Genomic DNA, 24,253 nt, shown 5'->3' on the forward strand with positions numbered 1-24,253 from the left:
TAACATTTCCCCTCTTCAAAGAAGTCATCATTTATGATGGCATAAAAGGTGCCATTTTCGCCACGAGATAGTCAGTTTCCTAAACGAACCCCAGTTTTACGACTATTAACCGAGATTCGAACCCGGGTCGCTCGGGTGCTAGTCCAATTCAAAATTGATTTTAAATATATTATGTTGGCCGCTCAACCCGCTGGTCTCTTGCTCGAACCAATCTTTGATAACTATCACACCTTCTGAAAACACAGTAGTTGTCATTCCAGAACGCCGAGCGATTCAAAACTGAATCAGTACATTGAATGTCTTTTATATATAAAATTCTTTCTACATATGCTTGTCTCTAACTTGTCAAGTAGGTAATTCTCAAAGCGTTAAGCCAAATGGGAAGTATGGCAGTAACATGTATAATACTCCACTCTGGTCACCACTTTTGTTTGCATCTTGTACATGTGGGAAAGGTTTTGTATGATGATTATTCAATTCAATTCAAATTTATTCAGGCATAAGATTATAAAACATTAAATAAAACTAATGCATTAAAAATACATGTAAACAATAGCCCATATAGATTGAAAAATGTTTTGATTAGAATATAATAAACATGTTAAAACAGATTTCTAATTCATAATTGCTACATGAAAGATTACGTCAAGTCTATTTTATGATTTACTAATGATCTTAATACCTAGGATAACCCATCAAAGTAAAATTAATTACCTATTTCCAATGGGGTCCCATTAGGTATTTAATCATTATCTACACTACTAAAATGTGTGACCATTACAAATAAATTGGTAAGAAATCCGTATATAATTAAAACACATAACGTTATCTAAATAACTCATGACCTTATAGATTACGATGAAATAATTTCGATGATAAATGCATGGAAAAGTTAACAAAGATAACGGATGGCAAACATATAGGAGCACACAAATAGCTAATTAATGTTACTACAAAAGTAGCATGAATACAAATCTGATTAAAATATCACATAAATTTTGAAAAAAAAGTATGAATTAAATTTTCTGGTAACTTATGCATTAAGATTAGATCGCTAATTTCAGCAATCTCAATGTTCAGCATTGCAATCTTTATCTTGGATATAACACAATTTACAAAATAAATCAAATACAGATGAATGGAGCATTTTAGAACGTTTTAAGTGCTTGAAACGAACGTGGTAATAGTAATAATTAGATAGTATATGACAAGACCCTTTACGTATATAAATGTCTGTAACACACAATTCCATGAACATACGAATGAAAAAAAGAAAAAATATATTTAAGAAATGATTTTTTTCGGTGTTCATGCGAAATGAGCGACCTAATGTTTAATTTGCAGATCCTATTCTGTCCTTCATTTCACATGAACTCCGAAAATGATTAATTCATTTTTTTATATTTACAATATAATTATTTTCCATTGATAAACAAGGTCATATCATAAAGTGCACACATTTTGTTACATTTAAATCAGCTTCCCGGCCATTCTGTTCAAAAGACGGAGCAACTACGACATCATCACGGAACGTTCTCATTGACTATACGCGGACGTCGTCTAAACAGCGGTCCGTTATTACTATGCACCGTTGTCGTAACTTTGGAACCTTTCCTTTTCCTGTTCATATTAAATGAATGTCATTATTTTCAATCGAAAAGAAGAAAAGGGCGAACGTATAAATATAACCGTGAAGAAACTAGTGCTAAAGCTTTTTTTCACGAAGCTGTTTTCAGATAATAATTCGTATTTCTTTTAAACGTTAAAATTGCAACAATTCATCTGATAATTCCAAGTGATATAGAAAAGAGTTAAAACTGCTATATGGGTTTTTCAAAACAAGGAATATATTTACAAACAGGGTTGTTAGAACTTTAGCGAACAGAAAGAAATATAATTGTTCAAGTAATTCGAAGCATCAATGGAATTGCTACATTATCCTCTGCACATAAGTAACCGGTGCTAGTATTCCGGCAATCTTCTTGTCAAATATTGTCAGCTTACATTTCACTGATTAAGAAGCCGGTATGATTTCAGTCTGTGCTGATAGAAACGGCTTTTGCTTCAAAGTCTTAATTAAAATATTTTACGTGTTATGAATAAATCAAGATAGATTACAAAATTACTTAGCCGTAAGTCAGTCACGACACACACAACCTTAGCTTCCTGAAAGTTGCTGTCTTTTTATAAAGGAAATGTCAAAGGTTTATGCAATATTCTACGCAAAATTCTTATCAAATTTTTTCATCTGACGTATTTCGGGTACAAACCTGTCTCTAAAATCGAAGAAAAATTAATATATTTGCAGTTTAAACACAGGTTGTACGTTTTCGCTTTTCGCTTTTTGTCCTGTTGTTTTCCCTTAGGCTTTTTTTTTCGTTTACATTACCTTAAAAGTACAAGCCCATATTGATGTAACGTTTTTAGTTATTTATATGCGTATGCTTCTAAACTATAGACGCTGACAGAAATATATGCAACTTTCAGGAACTGGATATTTAAAAATACGTGTTTAAGTTGTCGCCACGATACCTGTAAATTGGAGCAACGAAACTGCTTATATACATCTCTTGATTTTACTTCTATTACATTTCTTCCGGGTCGTAGATTTTTATTGACTTAGTTCAATAACATGAATGTTGTCAGATGATTGGCATGCTGCTATCACGCAATTTTTGTTCTTGTCATAGCACATACTTAGTGGATTATTCAAGCCGGCTACCAGCTCCCCAAGACATTTCCCATCACTGCTGAACATCACGATATTGTTAGAGGAATACCCTGAAAGAAACACGGTTCCATCAACAGATACACAAACTCCGCGGGTTGTGTCCAGCCTACTATCTCGCAGTTCCCTCTCTACTGTACCATCCATGTTTAGACAGACAGCACCGTCACTGTAATCAGTAACGATCATTGTATTACAACTTACAGCCATATGCTGAACACAGGAAGATTTAAATATCGCCTTACCGTTCTGCTTTTTGTCAATAGTTTTAATTAGTCCTTCTGTAGTGTTGTAAACGTTAACACCACCGTATTTAGATGTCCAAAGAACTCCATCACAATATGCCATTCCCCAGTAGCCCCCATACTCTATTGAAATGCGTCTCGTTTTTGACAGAACGGACGCAACAGATATAAACTGAATATTGTTATCGATCATTTTCACAGCTATCTCAATTTTATTGATACAACATATGCCAGAAGGGTTAGCATCCAGGTCACAATGGTCCTTCAGATTATAGTAAACGTCCAGCCTTTTTACCTTGTTATTTCCATAGTCAGTCAATACGATCATACCATCGGGCAGCTGACAAATATCATTTATTGTACATACATTTATGTCATTTGTCATTTTCACATTGATCTCTTTCTTCGTTTTCATTTTGTACTGTACTGGTTTAGATGTTTTCAAGTCTTCCGCCTCTGTGCGCACTTTTCCCAAAGCATTTGCTGTCATCACAGAGGTTACTAAGTCTCCGTTTTCGGTGAAATGGAGTGAATTTGTAGCATTAGCCTCACTGTTAGCATGTAACGTGCAAGCATCTTTTATGGTTTTCTTCATTAGTGTCATCTGAACGAACTGTTGTCCTGCGTCCATACTGGAAACTCTCTGCAGCAGTTCTGACGTTTTGTCTAAGTCTCGTATCATATGAGTTGCGACGGTGAGTTCGGACTCGAGATCTTTTTTTATCTTAGTATAATCATTAGCCAAATTATTTGTCATTTTCTTTTCAAGTTGTTTGATGTGGTCAATAAGGCTTGTAGTGATTTCAACGATCTTTTCTTGTATTGCGTCTCTTTGCTTTTCCAGGCAATCGAGGTTGTTCTGTGTTTTGATATTCAAGGCTCTTATACGTTCTTGAACATTATTAGTTTCATCTAATAAGGATTTTATCTCACTATGTTGAACGCCTGATTTTGTTTTGTCTTCTATTCTTGTCACTCCACTACAAGACCTTTTGGAAATTTAAAGAAGAATAGTTATCAACATACTTCAGCATTATGTGAGAACAAGGTGCTCAAAGGTATGTATTACTAATGATTTTGTTTGCGTTTATATAAGATTTACATGATATAAACTTCGGATATCACATATCTAATCTAACTGAATAAAATATATCAAAACGACAATGTTACATGTTAGATTATCGGGTGTTACCTGTGTTCAGTGGCTATACATGTAGTACAGTAAACCATGTCGTGCGTACCACAGTACATCTCTATGTCACGGTCTAAATGGTAGTGGCATTTAGCAATAGCGACAACAGAACCGGCTTTAGCTTCATCCTTGTTCAGTAGTTTATGAGATCGTGTAGCTTTTAATCGACTGTGATGTCTAGTGCATGTTGTGCACAAGTATTCCTGACATTCAGGGCAGTATTTAACAGCTTCTTCTTTGATATCATCTTCTCCACAAGGTGTACAACTAAACTCAAAGTCAGCATCAGAACTGTCTTTTAACGATTGAGAGTGGCCTCCCTCAGCCATTCTATAATAACATGAAAAGTATAACATCATCTGAACTGCCAAGGACAAATTCACGTATAAGGCAACGTATCAAAATACAGTAATTGTTCAATATTCATTGTTTACTAATCATCTCCACAAGAAGGTCCATCGGAAGCATAATACACAGAAGTAACCGCATGACAGCAGAAACTGTAGAATCTTTGAATATTTCCCTGAACGTAACTAAAACTTGTAACACACCTCACGCCCTCTGAGGAAGTTTATTAATTCTTCTATCATCAATGGTTCATGCGGGTAAAATTGCAAAAAAGATGTACTTTAAAAGATAAAAACAAATAAGCCTAGGTTTAAACCAGGTTAATATTATATAACATTTCGTCTTGTAACACAACATTATTATTACAACATTGAAGTTATCATTTAAATATTTAGATTTAGTTTAGTGTTGTATTACACAGTTTGAAATACCAGAGAAAAAAGTATAAATAAAATATGAAACATACCTTTTTCAACGATTTGTGTTCTTGTTTCGGTTTCAATAAAGCGGTGTCAATGGCGGATGTGTAAACATTCTGAACTTTATTATGTCACATTGCTAGATCAATAATAACTCGAACAAAGTTTAAGTTCATAAACTGGGTTAAATTGATAATGTTAAGATATTCATTTATACTTAGATTTTTGAAACATATCAAATGACGTTTAAATTATGTTGTTTAAACCTTTGATAAGTTATTTATGCGGAGAAGATAATTAGCATAAAACGAACTGCATTTTCTTACATGTACATTATCAGACTTGTATGTCTTTACTAATACCACAGATTAATTACATCACTATCTATTCGACAGTTGTTCAGAGGTTTTGTAGAAAGAATAATCTACAGTAACCTTAATATTCCATATTTTCAATGTGTAGTTTATTTTACTTTGTTATTTCGTCCTAAGAGAAATCATTTTAACCTAATCACCACCCCGCTTGCTAAACCCCTTTGAGATAAACCAAATAACAGGGCATAGTTTAAAGTTGCATTCAGATTGTGATATGCAGTGATTGATATTAGGTTTCAGATTGTAACTTTTAAATGCGTACAACCAAGTTTCCTATTGTAACTTCTAAGTTTAAAAGTACGAAAATTAAATACTTTCTGAATGAAAAATATGACACTTGATGAAACACATGTAAAGTGTATTATGAAATTTTCAGTTAGTAATTAGCAAATTAGGACTTAGAGAAAGAAATATACGGTGTACCATTTGAAAGGCGCAAAAAAGCGATTTACATTCAAAGGAAGTTAAAAGTTGTCTCCAAGGCTCATGGAATATGTATTTATTAATTTGAAATATACCATATAACAGTTTGTATTGTGGCGGATAGTACCAAAAAGCAATTTGCATTCACAGGAAGTTAGAAGTTGTCATCTAGGTGCACGGACTTTGCATTTACTAATTTGAAATATGTAACTTTGTATTGTGGCGGATAATACCCTCCATATCATCGTGCTGTCGTAACATCGCTCCATCACCATCATGTCATCGTAGTTTCGCGTCTTCGTCAACGTGCCTTCGCTCTGTCTCCAACATGCTATCGTTCTGTCTGTCTTCACCAATTTGTCATCGTATTGGCGTGGCATCGCGCAGCGATAGCAAGATGGCCCTAACGGGTATTTTGAGAACTATTTAATTTCGCATTTCCAAACCTTCTATGTTTATTGAAGGATAACCAAGTTCAACATACGGCTCCGGAAAGACGGAAAAATAAACGCACTATAGAGATGTACAATACATACATATATATAAGTACAAAGGGCAATAGATCTTGTTCGCTCAGGAAATCCGGCTGAAAAGTGCATGCTAGCATTTCCCTATAATAGCAGTAAACATTTTTCAAAATAAAATCAGACGTTTCATCGAAATAGTCCAAACCATGTTTTAAGTATGTCACCGGACGACCGATGGGACGGAAAATGGACAGTCAATGCCAAAATTATATCTCTCAGCCGGTTGATCATCCATGTCGATGCAATCAACTTGTTATGTACTTATATATGTATCGGCCTACACCCCACAGCTTCAGTTCGACATTAACCAGACTGTTTACTGTGGTGTAGCTACACTGAGGCATACTATAAGAGATACATCGGTGTTTCCAGAAAAAGTAAAGAAGAATAAGAATATTCAATTGAATCACTGATAAGGTTCTGACGTCTCGGTATCTTTTCAATGTCTGTCTATATCAGTTATAGTTTTGTAGGCTAGTTGCCAGTGACTGTACTGGTAATTAAGACCGTCAATGGTATGTAATCTCCGTCACTGATTTCAGACAACTTATTAATAACTAGCATACTATTCTAATGCTTATACGTCATCCAGACAACATATTTTGTCAATATTTCAACCTTAAAATTATCCATTTAGTTTGCCAATCGTACAGATTGCATTCAGTCATTTTAGAAGTCATTCAGTTTATCAGGCACTTTAGAAGGAATACAGTCCGTCTGACAGTCATTCATTCAAGCATAACCAGATGAACAACCCCACCTCCTGGTAAGACCTTAAGCAACCGGTCGAAGGTATTTGCTATAAATTTCACATCTTCGTCACAATTTAACAGTTGAATATCAATATGAAATCCTTTCTTTATTTAAAACTTGTTTCAGTATGAAAATGGACAGAAAACACATCTGAGCAACATGATATGACGTGCTCGTCACATACCAGTTAAGAGAGACGTATGTATCACCGCAAGCAATGTGAAACTGAAACATGTACGTGTCCTTGTAGTTATACGTAGCCGTTAGCGTATTTGAAATGAACTTTCCAACTGGAGTTATTAACCAATTATTTATGCGTTTACATTAAAAAGAGATGTCTAAATAAAATACGTGGCACTTCGTTACGTGTGATAATAAATTTCACTTTGGTCTGCCTTAAATTTCTGAACAATGGTCCGGCGTTATGTTTTAAGTAAAACAATGATTTTACAAATTAACCTACTACAGAATGCATATTGTGGCTACCGATGTGTATGTGTAATGGATTGTTAGAAACATATAGTTTATTTCGACGGTCCTCGTTAACGTCTAATTTAGCAATGTAATTTTGTACTGATATATATTTAGAAATACTATTTTACACATAGCTAAATAAATGCTAAAGAAAATATGAAATTACTCGTACTTTTTACAGAAAATAACATTTTCCCCCAGTATCATGGAATATGTAAAGAACGTCGTCCATAAATGTATCTGTACTATAATGTTGGTACATCGCTTCTGGAACAGTAATGTTTTACACACCAAGGTCCACAACATGAATAACATCAGACATACAACATGTTATAATAACACAGTGGTTGATGCTATCATAACATAGAATGATAGGGTTCTTCAAGTCAGCATCTGCAGTTACCAGCTCCCCGAGAAACTTCCCATTAATGCTGAACATCACAATATTGTTGGAGGTATATCCGCAAAGGAACACGGTTCCATCATCAGTTACACAGACACCGCATGTGCATTTCAGTCTTTTATCCCGTAGTTCCATTATAAGTGTGGCATCCTTGTTTAGACAGACGGCACCATCACTGTAATCTGGAACGATTAAGTTATTTCCACTTGTAGTCATATGCTGAGTGGTTATTGTAAATATCGCCTTGCTAGTCTGATCTTTGCAAGTGTTCCTGTAGTACTGTACACTTCAACACCATTACCAACAGACACATATAAATCTCCAGCATATAAGGCCATTCCGTAAAATTCCCCACCTACTATTGTTATACATTTCGTTTTAGATAAGGCCGAGCCAACAGATATAAACTGAATTTTGTTGTTGTTCATTTTCGCAGCTACTTCATTCTTATCGATATAACAGATGGCTGTTGGTGCAGCATCTAGGTCATAATAGTCTTTCATACTGTAGTTCATGTCAAGTCGTTTAACCTTGTAATTATATTGGTCAGTTAACAAGATCATACCATTTGGAAGTTGGCAAACATCAGATATTATACATATATACCTGTCATTTGCCATTCTCACATTGATCTCTTTCTTCGATTTCATTCTGTGCTGTATTGGTTTGGATGGTTCCATGTCTTCAGCCTCCATTCGCACTTTTCCTAAAGCAACTGCTTTCTTCACGAATGTAATTAAATCTGTGTTTTCCGAGAAATAGACTGACTTTGTGCTTTCTGTCTCACAATCAGCATGTAACTTGTTGGCTTCAGTTACAATCTTCTTCATCAGTTTCATCTGAACGAACTTTTGAACTGCGTCCACACCAGCAACTGACTGCAGTTGTTCTGACGCCTTCTCCAAATCTTGTATCATCATAGTCGATTTACTAGTTTCAGACTCAAGTTTTCCTTTCAACTTAGCATAACTTCTGTCCAGTGATTCAGATGTCTCCCTTTTCAATGTTCTGATATGTTCTATCAAGTTTTTTTTCGACTTCCCGAAGCTTCTCTTCTATGTTGTTTCTTTCATCTTCAAGAGATGTTTTATTCTTCTCTTGTTTAATGGCCAGAGACTTGATGCGTTCTGCTGCGTTCTTGGTTTCATCTAAAACACGTTGAATTACTGTTTGATTAACACAAGATTTTGGCTCGTCGTCTATTCTGTTTACTCCACCACATGATCTGAAATCAATGTAAAACATATGCAAGTTTACAAGTAATTGCGTCTATTTCAAGTTCAAGTGATTCTGACCCTTCCCGTGTAAAACAATTTATCTGACTATAAATAGGTATATCTTCAGATTTTGGTGGTGTTTATTATAATATACGGTAGTAAGTGACCAGGTAGTAGATTTACATCGGCTGTTTAATCCAGCTTTTCCGTAGAACAGGTTTCATTTCCCTTTAAATATAAGACATTGTCACTTACACTGTAATTATTCTAAAGACCTCCTAGGGTGGTAATAGGTAATATTTGACTTTAATAGATATATTGATAAGTTCTGAATTTATGACAAATACACAGATTTTGCTACTGTTTTTGCACTGTAAATTTCAACCGTTCTTTTGGCAGCAAAATAAATCATATATTCCATTTTGGTTTTATTTGTAAATGGATTGCCGTAAATCTTCAAGACTGTCTTAGTAATTGTTACAGCAACATCTCCATGTAAATATATGTACCATTTTTATTCGGACTCGTGCTTGTGCCCGATTTTTTCAATGGGCATAACATATTTTTGTAATAAGATTTAATTAGTAAAGATATATTATAATATCAAAGATATCCTACTACCATCCTCGGGCACCTTGATAGTGATGCACATATTGCGTACGAATCATGTAAAAAATAAAACTGCAGTTTACGTAAAAACAAGTAAATTAAGTATTGCCATGCAATAAAAAGTCTCTTACTGAAAGGTGACTAATTTTATCTCAACTGAAGTATAACCTGATGGTACGATATCTGTCAATTATGTATATTATATGCAATAAATCTCTACGTTTGATTTAAAATTTACATATATGAAAATCTACAGTTGTTGATAGTTATAACACCTTTAAATATAAAAAAGTATTTAATTTCGATTTCAATAACAATTAATTTTTAAAACGGTAGGGAAATATGAAAAAAAATGTAAGAAAACTTCATATTAAAGGGAAGTTATTCTTAAGAAAATACACCAAGAATTTCTTTTAGTTGGGTTAATATGACACATGAGCGTATATTTAAATATGATACTGGACAGAAAAGGAAAATATCAATGTTTTTTTTATCTTCAAGGGTGACATTGACTTTTGAGCTATGGATCTGAACATTTGTGATATAAAAATCTCATCATGGATGACAGAGTAATGGTCTTGACAAGAACAGACTTCATGGCATTTGACCTCCAAAAATGACCGTGATCTTTGAGCTAGTGGCCTTGGTTTGCACAATTCAAGTCGTCTTATTATAGGAAACACCACTGCCAAAACATATTTAAATCCGTTGAAGGATGACAGCGTTATGGACTCGACAGGAAAAAAACTAAATGAAGTTTGACCTTTAGAACTACTTTAACCTCGGAGCGAGGGATCTGAGTTTTGCGCATGACACATTGTCTCATCATGTGAAACGTTTATGCCAATTACTATTAAAATACTTTTATGGATGACAGAGTTATGTACCGGAGAGGAAAAAAGACCCTATTGAACTTCGAACTCCGATTGTGACCTTGACTGTTACGGATTAGGTGACTTTTACAGTAGGTGTGTTTAAGGATATAAATAAATATGTATTTAAAAGATGACTCAAAAAAGCACTAAAATTTGTAACAACAACATTGCCAAACAATTACATGTCTCCCGACTTCGAATCACTTTCCTTAAACCTCAGAGATTTGAATTCGGTGTAGAATTCTTTCATTATCCAAAACAATTCTACCAATGTGGCCGTATATGCTTTTGGCAAAGCTCGGGGTAGGAATATTTTGGTTTCCTCCATCATGAAAAATAGAAGATTGAAAACGTTCATAACGTAATGACTTTCGGTTTGTCAACAACCAATATAAGATATATGCTTGTGGACATTCAACTAGACGCTTTAAAATATCTGTTAAGTAATACTTCTGATAAATTTTGAAAAATTGTTTTGAACAATCAACTTATTGGTAAGGAGATGGGTGACACTGGTGTCCCCATGTATTGTCAATGTACGCTCATATATCATCACTCGTTGACAATGCAAGAGTAAGGTAAGTAAATTATCACCTTAGATCGGGGGGTTGAGAGGCAGGGGGTTAAGGATACAACAAAACATAATCACGGAACACAAAAAGGAAGGAGTGAAAAGTCTATGGAAAGTACATCCTAAATAAAACCCCAGATGCACAGCTTCACATACTGGAACATTCTCATACATTTTCAAGACTCTAGGTCAGATATTGTTCAAGACACAAACTGTTATGTCCTTCGTAAATATGTTTGACAACGTCAACGGCAGTAATTACTGTCATACTCAGTAAAATCGCAAAGAAAGCTCAAAGTGCACAACTTCATATGCTGAACTAGTGATGACTCTAGGTCAATCACTTTTTGAGATAGGCATGACACAAATAACGGACTGCAAGACTTTAGTGCTGAGTTATGTTTGACATGCTCTCAAAGTCTGTGATACTTAGATTCAGACACACATTTACATGTGGCTTAATAGGTTGGAAATACATTTTACATTCCAAATAAATCAAATTAAGTTTCAAACGCGGACACAATAAATGGGGATGGTTATAGCCGCAATCACAAACATTACCTAACATTTGAAATATTACAAAATGTCAAGTCCGAATTTTACTTTATCTATTGTTTAAGTTTATTCACTAAGAACTTGTTTTTAGAATGAGGATACAGGTATGCCAGACTGACATATCACCATCCTTGTCTATTTGGTTATTTAGAGACCCGTCTCAAACAAGAGTCACTTCAACATTGTATCACACGTAATTTGAACAGGATCTAGTTTTTGACCATAGATGACCTAGTCTTACACTTCGCATAAAAATTAACAAGATAAACATTCTGACGAATTTTCATGAAGACAGCGTCATAAATATGGTCTCTAGGGTGGTAACAACTTCTTCCTTTGATTTGACCTGGTGACCTAATTTTTGACTCCACATGACCCAGTTTCAAAATTGGCGTAAAAATCATCAAGATAAAGATTCTGTGCAAGTTTTTGTCAAATCAAAGCATAAATGAAACCTCTAAATGGCTAACTCTATAATCCATGATGGAATCTAGCCGCTTTTCAAAAGGAACTGAGATCTTATTGTGACTTCAGTTGTTTATAAGTATGATTAAAATCGAATGTAATTTGCCACTTCTTTTATGTTCACAAGGTAACATTAACAAAACTTTGCTCTTTTAGGGGTCAATCAGGGGCCGTAACTCCGGAACCTATAATTGGATTTGGCAGAATCATCATGGAATCCACGATCTACTGTTGGTAACTATATTTTGTGAGCTGGTATCAAATCAAATTATAAATAAAGTCTCTATATGACTGCAAAAGCCAAAATAGCAAATTTTGGCTCTTTAAGGGGCCATAACTCTGATGCCAGTACAAATTGTTTGCAAGTTTAATAAAATCGGTTGCAAAATGTGGTCTCTATCTTGTTCACAAGAAACTGTGGACGGACGACGGACGGACGACGAACGAAGGGCGATCACAAAGGCTCACCCTGTCACTACGTAACAGGTGAGCTGAAAATGGAGGGAAAATTAGTAGCCAGCCGGGTAGCTAAATTGGTATTCCGGGGCCCCAGGTTCAAGTCCCGGTCTAGTTGCTCATTTTCTCACCCTGTGACAAACGCAAAGGGGCTAGTAGAAAGTGTCACAAGAGTAAATGCTTTGGTAAACATTTAAGATATATATTAAAAATATACGATTAAGTGTAGTTACCTATGTTCCGTGGCTATACACATAACACAGTAAACCATATCGTGTGTTCTGCAATACATTTCAATGTCTCGATTCGGATGGTAATAACATTTCGTCTTAGCAACCAAAGAACCTTTTTTGGCCTCATCCCTGTCAAGAAGCTTATGTGTTCGTGTTGCCTTTTGCCGACCATGATACCTGGTGCACGTTGTACATAGGTATTCATGACATTCAGGGCAATATTTGACAGCCTCTTCTCTGGTATTGTCTTCTCCACAAGGTGTACAAGGGAACTCTACGTCCGCATCAGAGCCGTCTTTTAATGATGGTAAGTCACCTCCTTCAGCCATTCTGCAGATATCGTAAAATTATGATCATATCAACACACTAGGTAACCCGATATGTTTGGCGCAGGATGCTTTGTTCGGCGCAGGATCGATACATAGATTTGAAAAGTTTAGTAGTGTTAGTATTCTCTTTATTTCGGTCTATAAAAACAAATATCCAATAAAACCACCTTACTAGTCTTATCACGTAATAAATAAAGTTTCCAAAGCCGATTTAAAATCCTCAAAAGATGCCATTTTAAGCAAAAACAGCGAAGTTAAATGTGAAACTTTACACCAATTTCAGCAATTTTAAAGTTTATAGCCACATTTCTTTGAAAATATTGCAAAACAAAGCCAACATCTTTATGGACTGTATTCATCAACCTTTTCCCTGTTATCCTTCCAAATCACAATGTCTAAATCGGCGTTTTAGTGAAGATTTTTAAGTTTGATATACACCATATGCACGAAAAAAGGCGATGTTTGGCGCAGGATAAAAAATTTGCGGCGATGTTCGGGAGCAGGTTATTGTAAACTTCATTACAAATATCGCCAGGATCGTTTTTGACGCTGTGAAGCTAATTTTTGATATCTTATAAATTTTGCTGCATGTTTTTAACGGTTTAGTATACGATGTACATGTTTTTATTTAGAGACGCTTTCATATACATATATCATAACATATATATATATATATATATATATATATATATATATATATATATATAACAGATAGAGTGCAGTGATCAATTTTGGACATTGTCAAGTCATTGTGTCTATTGTTTTTATTCGAGTTCTTTAGGATATTTTTTATGCATGTGTCTGTACAAGAAGAGTTGTGTCAGCCAAGATCTCCGCCCTGGCCCTGACAGTTTTCTGACTTCCGATGCATGTAAAGATTTATCCGGATAATTTTTTTATTTTTTAAAGAAACGTTAGGTTTAAAAAAATACGCTAATTCAGAAACAGGTTCAGCATTTGCACATATCATTTATGGCAAGAGTCACAATGTGACTGTCTAAAAATATGGAAATAAAACTAGATTACCGTACTGGACAACTGCGTTATCAGACAAAACTATTTGATATTGTAGAGATAACCATGTCTATTTTCGTGTTATAACATTTGCAGAATCCCGAGGGACTGATTGGTATCCGAGCCCGTTTACGCTTTGCCACGGAATATATAAAAAGGTGTTATAACAGCACGTGAGCACAAGAATCTCTCCCGTTAGAACACCCCTGAAAAGTGACAATAACAGCAGTTTTATACTAGAATGTGAAACTAGTGTTACGTGCCAACCGGTTTCTGAGGACGGTAAGATTTTTTTTGGTTGGGTTTAACGTCGCGCCGACACAATTATAGGTCATATGGCGACTTTCCTGCTTTGATGGTGGAAGAAGACCAAAGGTGCCCCTCCGTGCATTATTTCATCACGAGCAGGCACCTGGGTAGAACCACCGACCTTCCGTAAGCCAGTTAGATGGCTTGGACGGTAAGATAGATGTTAATCTAAAACGATGGGATAAGTGTTGTAATATTATATATGCGCGTTCTGTGACAGTCACATTTTTACCCTCGCCATAAATGATATATGCCAATGCTGAACATTTTCCTGCATCAGCTTATATCTTTTAAAACATTACATTTCTATTCAAATATAAAAATTTATCCTGATAAATCTTTATATGCTTCGGAAGTCTGAAAACATTCAAGGCCAGGGCGGAGATATTTAAGTTTGTATAACAATAAATGGTCTTACTATATAATTGGCTGACACAATTCTTCTTGTATTGAGTTATGGACACACATATGCATGAAAAATCATATCATACAGAAATTGGGTAAAACCAATAGATAAAATTGCTTGACAGTGTCCAAATTGATCACTGCACTCTATCTACTAATTATGTATGTATGTACGATTTATGTGAACACGTCTCTAATGAAAACTAGTACATCGTATACTAAACCGTTAAATACATACAGCAAAATCTATTAGATATCAACAATTTGCTTGACAGCGTCAAAAACAGTCATTGCGATATTTGTGATGAAGTTTATAATAACCTGCTCCCGAACATCGCCGCAAAATCTTTATCCTGCGCCAAACATCGCCTTTTTTCGTGTATATGGTGTATTTCAAACTTAAAAATCTTCACTAAAACACCGATTTAGACATTATGATTTGGAAGGTTGACAGGGAAAAGGTCGAAATAATTATGTAAATTATCGCAATAATATTTACAGAACACTTGCGACTATTGAGATAATCTTTTCAGAAAACTTCGCTTCATCACAATAATTCTTTTAAATATCACGGTAGCTACCTAGCTATCTTGTGGCAGAAATATGCCACCATATGTTTGTAACGTCTTACTCCAGGTAAACTGTCTTCATTATGAATATCTATATGACGTCATAATTCACTCCGATATAGTGTATTAGTTACGACGACGGGAAATGTCTTTATTGCTGCGGCGGTCCGGGTTCGCTTCCCCACGCGATCATCTTTTTTCTTGATTTGGAATTTTTAAAATACAGTATTTTAGAAACAAAAATTCATATTCTTTCGTTCATAATATACCAAACTTCAATTTGAAAGAAAGACTATTTTTAGCCAAATCTTGAGGTCAGTGCCTTTAACAAGTACATTTGTAACAGGAGCTGTTCGTAAAAAAGCATGCCCATGATGACATCATGTCCCGTTTACAGTCCCAAGATCACTGTGACAGTGACCTTTGACCTACTGATACCTAAATCAAAAGGGGTTATTTATTGACCGAATGCAATCATTTCAGTATGTGGACTGTATGCAAAAGCATTTTATAGTTATTGAGCTGAAACCATTTTCACTTTCAAATGCTGAGTGACACTGACCTTTGACCTTCTGACTAAAAACAAAAAAATGGCAAAACAATCACTTGCCACTCATCTCTGTGGGTTTGCCATATAATCAGAGGATACTTAAAATGAAAGAAATACTAATATTCACTTCTCAGGTAATGTGCAAACATTATGAATTGTTTTTTCATCGGTTATCATGAAATAGAATCTCGTTATCATTGGGGATTATGTATAGGTTATTAGCTTTGTATCGGGAAATATGCACGAGTTCTTCAGCGGAAATATTGCGCGACTTTAGGAGCGCAATATTCTTCAGCTGAAGAACGGGTGCATATTTCCCGATGCGAAGATAATAACCTTTTAATTACATACGCATCTACAAATATTATGTAAATATCATAAATATGTTCAATAGCCTGAATAGGATCGACAATACTGAACTAAATAGAAAAATATAGTGCAACAACATACACTAAATTACGTCACGCACCCGATATGAAATTCGGGCGTCAGTGTATGGAAAAATATTGACGTTTCCGGTACCAGAGTAACTGAGCGGGGAATAGAAATGAGTATGTAATAAGTACTGTTATTCTTTTTTATTTTGAAATACGCTGAAACATGTCTGCACACTTATGCAGACACGCAAACGCAAGTATGGTATAGTATAACTTTAGGTAACGGTACTCTTTAATTACTTAAGCATGGCAAACAGATACCTTACTAATAAATGATATACAGAGGAACGAGATATTTATGCAGTGTATTTCCTAACTTAATCTAGACATTAAAGATTAAGTGAAGGAAAAAGCAAATATTTTTAAAGCTATGATTTTATCTTAAAAGGTAACCGGAACTCGTTTTTTTTTACTCTGCATCAAACCATAAAAAGATGTTACTTACGATGCTGAAAATACAATGCCGAAGTACCAGCTTAAAGTTTTGTTTGTCGTAAAAAATTGTTATTTAAAGTCTGTAAATTCCTGAAATTCTTGGCTAAAGCAAAAAACACAGTTTACCGCAAGTACGGAACTTCGCAACATGAATAAAGCGTATGCGTATGGGCTTGGGGAGGGAGTGGGAGCGAGGGGGTTGGGGGGGGGGGGAGCGATGCGGCGGAGATTTAATAATTATAATAAATATCCTTTATATACCTTCTTCGAAACAATAATATAACTTATCTAATGATATGTGATATTTTGGCGGGAAAATAGAGCGTGTGTTTCAAGTGGCGGTAAAATTCCATTTTCAATGAAAACAAACCGGTTATGTCAACCGTTCAGACTAAAATTTATAAAAGACACATCTTTATATGCAAAACGCTGTAGAAATATGGAGCTGCGAAAAGTTCGACGATAATTTTGCGTCTTCAATATACAAGATTTCCAGTTTTGTAGTGCAAGGTCACGTATGAAAAATTATAGATTATTATTTATTAATCTAATGTGAACATACTTGATTAATTGATCCCTATGAGTTTCTTTTCTATGTGAAAACGCAACATTCTATTGTTTGAATTTTCCCATGATGCTATACTGAGCTACGAGAAAGATCATTTTTCATATTTTGGAACATCACACAATCACTACTAGGTTGTTTTTTTTTTTCAAACGTGATCATGGTTTGACATCTGAGTTCGCATAATCCAGTACCCTCGCTGAATATTCTGAGAAAACTTGATAAGAAAATCCGCACTGCCACCCCTGCTATAATCCTTCGGACACAAATCGAACAAACTCGATGATCCGCAGGAAAATGTGATATGGCTACATTATTCGGTCAGTCTGGGATGAAATAGAAACGGTTGTGATAACGCTGATAAAAATTGCTCTGTTTGTTTTCCTGTATTTTAAACTTTTATTACCTGATTTTACTCCAAAACTTAACAACTACAATCTATGAATCACATGTTTAGTAAAGATATCACGGAAAAACAGTTCCTCATCCGAGAATCAAACTTGTGGCCTGTAATTTGAAGTGGTGTTCTTTACCAAGAGAGCTAACGTGGACGATCTCAACACTTCTGCAGAAATATTGATCGAAATGCAAGTAAACTTGGACATTTCACATATAAAAGTCTGCTTGTTAATTCGTAACACTATCAAAACGCATTGAAATTATTTTTCTAACGAAGAGGAAAGACTGACTTCAAAGCACTGAAGTTTGTTAGCAGTTTCCTTTGAAAGTAGTTCTTTCAAATCATCTATATTTTATAAGTAACCAAAAAAAACTGCTTCCGCATCTGACATTCTTTGTTTGTGTGTTCGGGTTTAATGTCTTTCTTAACAGTTTTTCAGCCATATGAACGACAGTGTCTACTTGTAGCAGTGAGCACAATGCCCAACTTTATAGTGCTGCCTCACTGGAATATCATGCCGTAGACACATGACATGATACCCCACCCAGTCACATTATAATGACACCGGGCTGACCAGTCCTAGTACTATCCTCTTAATGCTGAGAGCCAAGCGAGGAAGCTGCTAGTACCATTTTTTACGCTGACATTCTTCGGTGGTATTCTTTAAAAGAACTGTTGAAAATAATGTCTATAAACTGAATAAAAAACAAGTTTCTTTCTTGTTCTTAAAGGGGATTGTTTTCTTAAAGAAATCAAGCATTCTTAAATAGATATAACGAGTCTGCTAACATCTGTCCGAAAGAAATTTAATCAATTTGCTCCCTACGGGTAAATTAATTTGTTTTAAAATAACATATTGTATGGCTAAATTATGTTTCTGACAGATGCTAATATTATGTTTTACATAGTAAATTTATACTGATACTTACACAGAAATAGTTATCTGCCATATCGACTCCACAAACAGATTTTGCACGGCCATCGTACCAGCAACATCATAAATAACTTTTTATATCTAATATATTCTTATCATAATCAAAGAATGGGATTGTTTTTCTACGTTTGTCACGGTGTTTTTAAAAAAGTAATAAACGAAGTATTTAAGAACACTATCATGTTCGCCTGCATAATATAATTTTGTTAAAAGCGACCCGTTACTTCTTTTATCTATACAAAAGGTTGAATAACGTTTCACGTAACGTCAAAATGACGCATAAAATTTAATGTTCATTTTCGTTCGGATAGTCTGGTTAAATATCGGCGTATAAAAGAAACTATTTTTAATATTTCGTAATATTTTTTTTTTTAAGATTTATCATTTATAAGTATGATGCTTTTTGCTATTTTAATTTAAGGTATTTGCACGAAAGGCCATTTTTCAATATCAACCGTACCGAGCCCTTTGTTTTCCAGTAATGAAATATGGTTAACCTACATATTTCTTAAACATAGGCCTATTTTGTCATTTTTACAGCTCTACTTTCACTTTCATTTTGCAATGTGTGCAATGTCTTAAAGTGTACATGATTTGTAACATTTTCAACACTGGGAATCATCGGAATACCTGAAGAAATATGTTAGGTACACAATAAGTACAGACATAATGTCAAATTATTTTTGAAAATGAAGTTTGATATCTTCTACAATACAGAATGTGGACAAACTGAGTACCTGTGATAGAAGATAAAATTTATCATTACGAACAGAACAACCTCTCTTGAAAGAATGTTCTTCTTTTTTTTTCAGTACAGTTTGGTATACATTTTTAGAAAAGGCATATGAGGCCTATAAACATGGCCCCAAAGTTTTACCAACGGGGCGGTCTACAAACACTTTACATGAACCTTAATATGTTGATTAAAAAAGAATGCTTTCCAGTAATATTTCAAACCAAAATTAGTTATTGAAAATCTTTCGTCGTTTTTCTGGCAGCTGGGATGTTGAAATAAAAACTCGAGGGTTGTTTAGACTCTTGATTACACCCTGCGGGCGGTCCTCTGATTACCAAAAGTCAGTACATGTACTTCTTCAATAAAATAGATGTCAACTTCCTATCTGGTAGTAACATTTCCCTCACATGAACCTCCATTCGTGACTTACAACCCCTATTTTTAAATACTTCTGATTAAATAATGATTAATTAACGATCAGGCATTTTGTGGGGAAGACTTCACAGACTTTAAATTTTTACTTATGCTAGAGCTATGCAATTGTAGATATTGCTCGAACTTAGATAATTATATACTTTATGTTTTACAAGTTCCGCTAAACTAAACACCCTTACTGTCTTCAGCATGAATTTGGTTTTTTAAATTAGCATATAAAAGAGAACACCATTTTCATTTTGAAGGACTACATGGTAATACAAACTTGGGCGCCAGACGACCACCACCCCTCGCCGCCCCTGGTTACTGACAGCGTTTAAATTTAATGTCTAGGTCATAAAACATGTTTCGTCAAACATTCCAATATGGTTTAAAAATCTCTAGTCACCCATGAATATAATCTAGACTACCAATTTTTGGTCAAAATTATTACTTTTAATCGTTATTGAAATATTTTCAAATAATGTAATTATTGCCTGAAACTCAGAAAATGCCCAATTATATTGATGAAGATTAATGAGTGATTTATATTATTCTATAAATAGATCTTGATCTAATGATGTCAATTTCGATTTCAATTAAAGTAAATAAACTGGGTTAGGGGTTAGTCATCGTTTTAGGTTTGTCTGAAACAAACAAAACTATAATTCCTATATTCTCATTATTAAACTTTACCGCTTTTGTTGATATAATGCAAAGTAAATCTAATATATTTATAAACTAAAATAACAAGGTTCAAACAAAACAAAATTGAATATACCCTTTTCCGAACGTTCTTGTTCTTCGTTCTTGTTTCGGTTTTAAACGGTGTAGTGTGAAATATTCTACTTGTGTTATCCCCTGTTTAAGATATTAAAATCTATGGTGCGTAGCCTTTAAGCTGCGAGTAAATCAATTATTCTCTAATCTCAATTACCTTCAACAAGACAAAAAAGAAAACAGTAAAAGTAGGAATAAGGTACTGTATATATCATATAGGCTAAGTGTACAATTGTTCGCGAAGTAAATTCATATACCAACAATCGACAATCGGTGTAATGTTGTTCTGTGGTTCAAAGTGATCTATCTAGCATCCAAGCAGATTTGAATTGAAACGAGACTAAAAGTTACTTTAATCATGTTGTTGAGGTAAATATTTCGATTTTACGTAAAAAATGTTTAGTGTTTGAAATTATTCTTTGTTTACAAATTTAAGCTACGCCTACAGTATATGTGATTTACCGGGTTAATTACCGACTGCTGCTTGGATAGCACATCATACAGCATTTAGCTGCTTGCAGGTCACAACATGCAGAATTCCGCTGCTTGCAGAGCACATCATGTAGAAATCCGCTGCTTGCAGATCACATCCTGTAGAAATCCGCTGCTTGCAGAGTACATCATACAACATTCCGCTGCTTGCAGGTCACATCATGCAGAATTCCGCTGCTTGCAGATTACATTATGCAGCATTCTTACTGCTTGTAGAACACATCATACAACATCCCGCTGCTTGCAGGTCACATCATGCAGAATTTCGCTGCTTGCAGAACACATCATGCAGCATTCCGCTGCTTTTAGAATACATCATGCAGCATTCCGCTGCTTGCAGGGCATATCATGTAGAAATCCGCTGCTTGCAGGTCACATCATGCAGAATTCCGCTGCTTGCAGATCACATCATGCAGCATTCTGCTGCTTGTAGAACACATCATGCAGTATCCCGCTGCTTGCAGGTCACATCATGCAGAATTTCGCTGCTTGCAGAACACATCGTGCAGCATTCTGCTGCTTGCAGGTCACATCATGTAGAATTTCGCTGCTTGCAGAACACATCATGCAGCATTCCGCTGCTTGTAGAATACATCATGCAGCAGTCCGCTGCTTGCAGAGCACATCATGTAGAAATCCGCTGCTTGCAGAATACATCATGCAGCATTCCGATGCTTGTAGAACACAAATCGCAGCATTCCGCTGCTTGCATAGAGTATCGTGCAGCATTTTGCTGCTTGCGGATAACATAACGCAGCATTCCGCTGCTTCATATCACTTGCCCCGCAACGATGTTGGTTCGACCATCACTCGACGTTCAATTTTTCATGTGAGGCTTAATGAAAATCGGTGGGCTTAGCCCGGTACCGGCTCGTGATGAAATAATTTACGAAGGGCAACTTTGGGTATTTCTCCACTACCAAAGCTAGAAAGTCGCCATATGACCTTTAATTGTGTCGGTGCGACATTAAATCCAACAGAAAATGAACGTCTGCGAAAGATTCAGTTATGAGAGAATGAATTTTTGCTCCTTTCATTTCTTGAAGGGTATCTGCAATTTCGGAATTTAAATGAGACCCAAGGCAAGGTCCTTTTTACAATTACAGCCAAAGTCTGTAACTCAGTAGTTATGTTTTCAGCTTTTCTTCTTTTGAAAGTAGTTTTCTCACACCGTGACTATGGACGCTGGATTCCTCACTTGCATAAAGCTTGGTTTACAAGAGCATCAAGTTTCAGTAGTAACCGTTACATGCAAGTCGTGAATACGCATGCAAGTAATTGGCAAGACTTTGCTTCTTCTGTCATAGAAGGTGAATACTCCATTAGACGTAAAACACCCGAATCGAACAAACGTTTTCATATGTTCGGTATCGAAAAGATCAGTACGCGGTTTGGCCATCCTTCCTGTCGAATACAACAGTACTTGCGATATTATGTATAGCCTCTGCTTCAAATGCATACAAGTTATCAAACATATTGAAATTTCGCAATCATTTTTTGTTGTTTTCTAACATTTTATGAAGACGACAGACTATTTTTTTTATTTGTTGCATTTTAACACTTTTAACACTTAACTGATATATGCTTTCGGGGATACTTATTTAATAGAGGTATATTTTTTATGTCTAAATTAACAATTACATGTACCTAATAAAAATCGGTTATTTTATCAACTTTTTTTTATTTAATTCGCACGACATAGTACGTCAATTTTAAGGGAATATTATATCTCAGTCAAACGACTTCGCATTCCAAATTTATTGGTGTTTTTTTTATTATTATTTTATTCCTACGTCTAACAGCGCGAGTTTATTTTATCTCGTTCCCATTATAAGGCATCCTGGGATATCTTATTTTGTCGTTCCTACTACATAACATGCAGCTTTTTCTCGTTTTTTTTCACTATCTCATTCCCACGTTTTAGCGAATTTCGTTCCTATGATGTAGCATCCTGAGATATTACATCTAGTTCCCGTGACATGTTATCACATTCTCTAGACAACGCTTATCATGTACATTTTAGCAGGACTGTAGCGTCCGAATCAGTCACACTACATGACTATACTGAAGCATTAATAAACCTAGTAACGAATCACGCTAAAGTTTTTACAACCTTGTACTGCTTCACACATTTCTAAACACTTAAATGAGTAGGTTCCCACCTAAATTCATTTCCCCTAACCTCATGACGCATTCTCTCGGACCTCTGCGTAAGCAGTAGTCCATAAACATAGATGACTTCCAGTCCAAAAATTTGGAGTCTTTTGGATGTTCTGTGTCGTAGGAATGACATAAAAATAAATCCGGGAAGTCATATCTAAAGATCTAGGGAACTAAAAAGAATTAAATCAGAATGCTATTTTGAAGGAACGATCGATATAAACATAAAAATTCGGAGGTTTTCAGGCGTTTACGTCCACTAACACTTTTGGGATCATAATATTTATTGATACATTTTTTTTGGTACTAGTAGATATTTGATAAATGAATAGAGAGAAAACGCCTAAAACGTCTAGAATTAATGCAAACCTTTCAAAACATTCCCTTATGAAGGCTTGCTAGCTGTGACGTCATTACTGTAGTGTCTCTGTAGTGTAGGCAGTGAAATATTTCAACACCAACGGCACTTCTGTAGCAGATGGATTTTGTCAGCAGAAGTAATAGGGGAAAACATCAATGGAATTAAGTTGGTTACCTTGTTGAAATAGACAGCATCATAACCGATATCTGTCACGAGATCGCCATCACCACTAGTTGACCAATGTTGAATGCTTGCTTTAAACATCACCGTAATCATCATTGTTAATGGATTCAGTAAGGCTTCCTGAAGTACTGTATACGTTAACATCACCGAGTCTGTATGTCCACAGCTCTCCTTACAAAATGCAAGTCCAAACCGGCGCCAAGAAGGTATTTATGTACTTCTCGTTTTAAGGTATTGGACCCGTAATAGAGTATCTCCTTTTTGAAGAGTATTCAATTCCTACCATAAACCTACTCTGACTGCAATTTTCAGG

The 24,253-nt window shown here is 35.2% G+C and overlaps 1 protein-coding gene across 1 annotated transcript; it reads right to left on the reverse strand.

The window, feature by feature from the left end:
* Window positions 1-477: 477 nt before the first annotated feature.
* LOC128554763 (uncharacterized) lies at window positions 478-20,792 on the reverse strand. Its single transcript, XM_053536075.1, has 5 exons — window positions 20,746-20,792; window positions 12,868-13,197; window positions 4,980-9,111; window positions 4,166-4,495; window positions 478-3,962 (listed from the first exon to the last, which is right to left on the reverse strand). The coding sequence occupies exons 4-5, from the start codon at window positions 4,492-4,494 to the stop codon at window positions 2,612-2,614; spliced, it is 1,680 nt and encodes a 559-aa protein (XP_053392050.1). The 5' UTR covers window position 4,495; window positions 4,980-9,111; window positions 12,868-13,197; window positions 20,746-20,792; the 3' UTR covers window positions 478-2,611.
* Between the last annotated feature and the right edge of the window lie 3,461 nt (window positions 20,793-24,253).

Source organism: Mercenaria mercenaria, chromosome 2 (assembly GCF_021730395.1).
Source record: "Mercenaria mercenaria strain notata chromosome 2, MADL_Memer_1, whole genome shotgun sequence".
Lineage (NCBI taxonomy): Eukaryota > Metazoa > Mollusca > Bivalvia > Venerida > Veneridae > Mercenaria > Mercenaria mercenaria.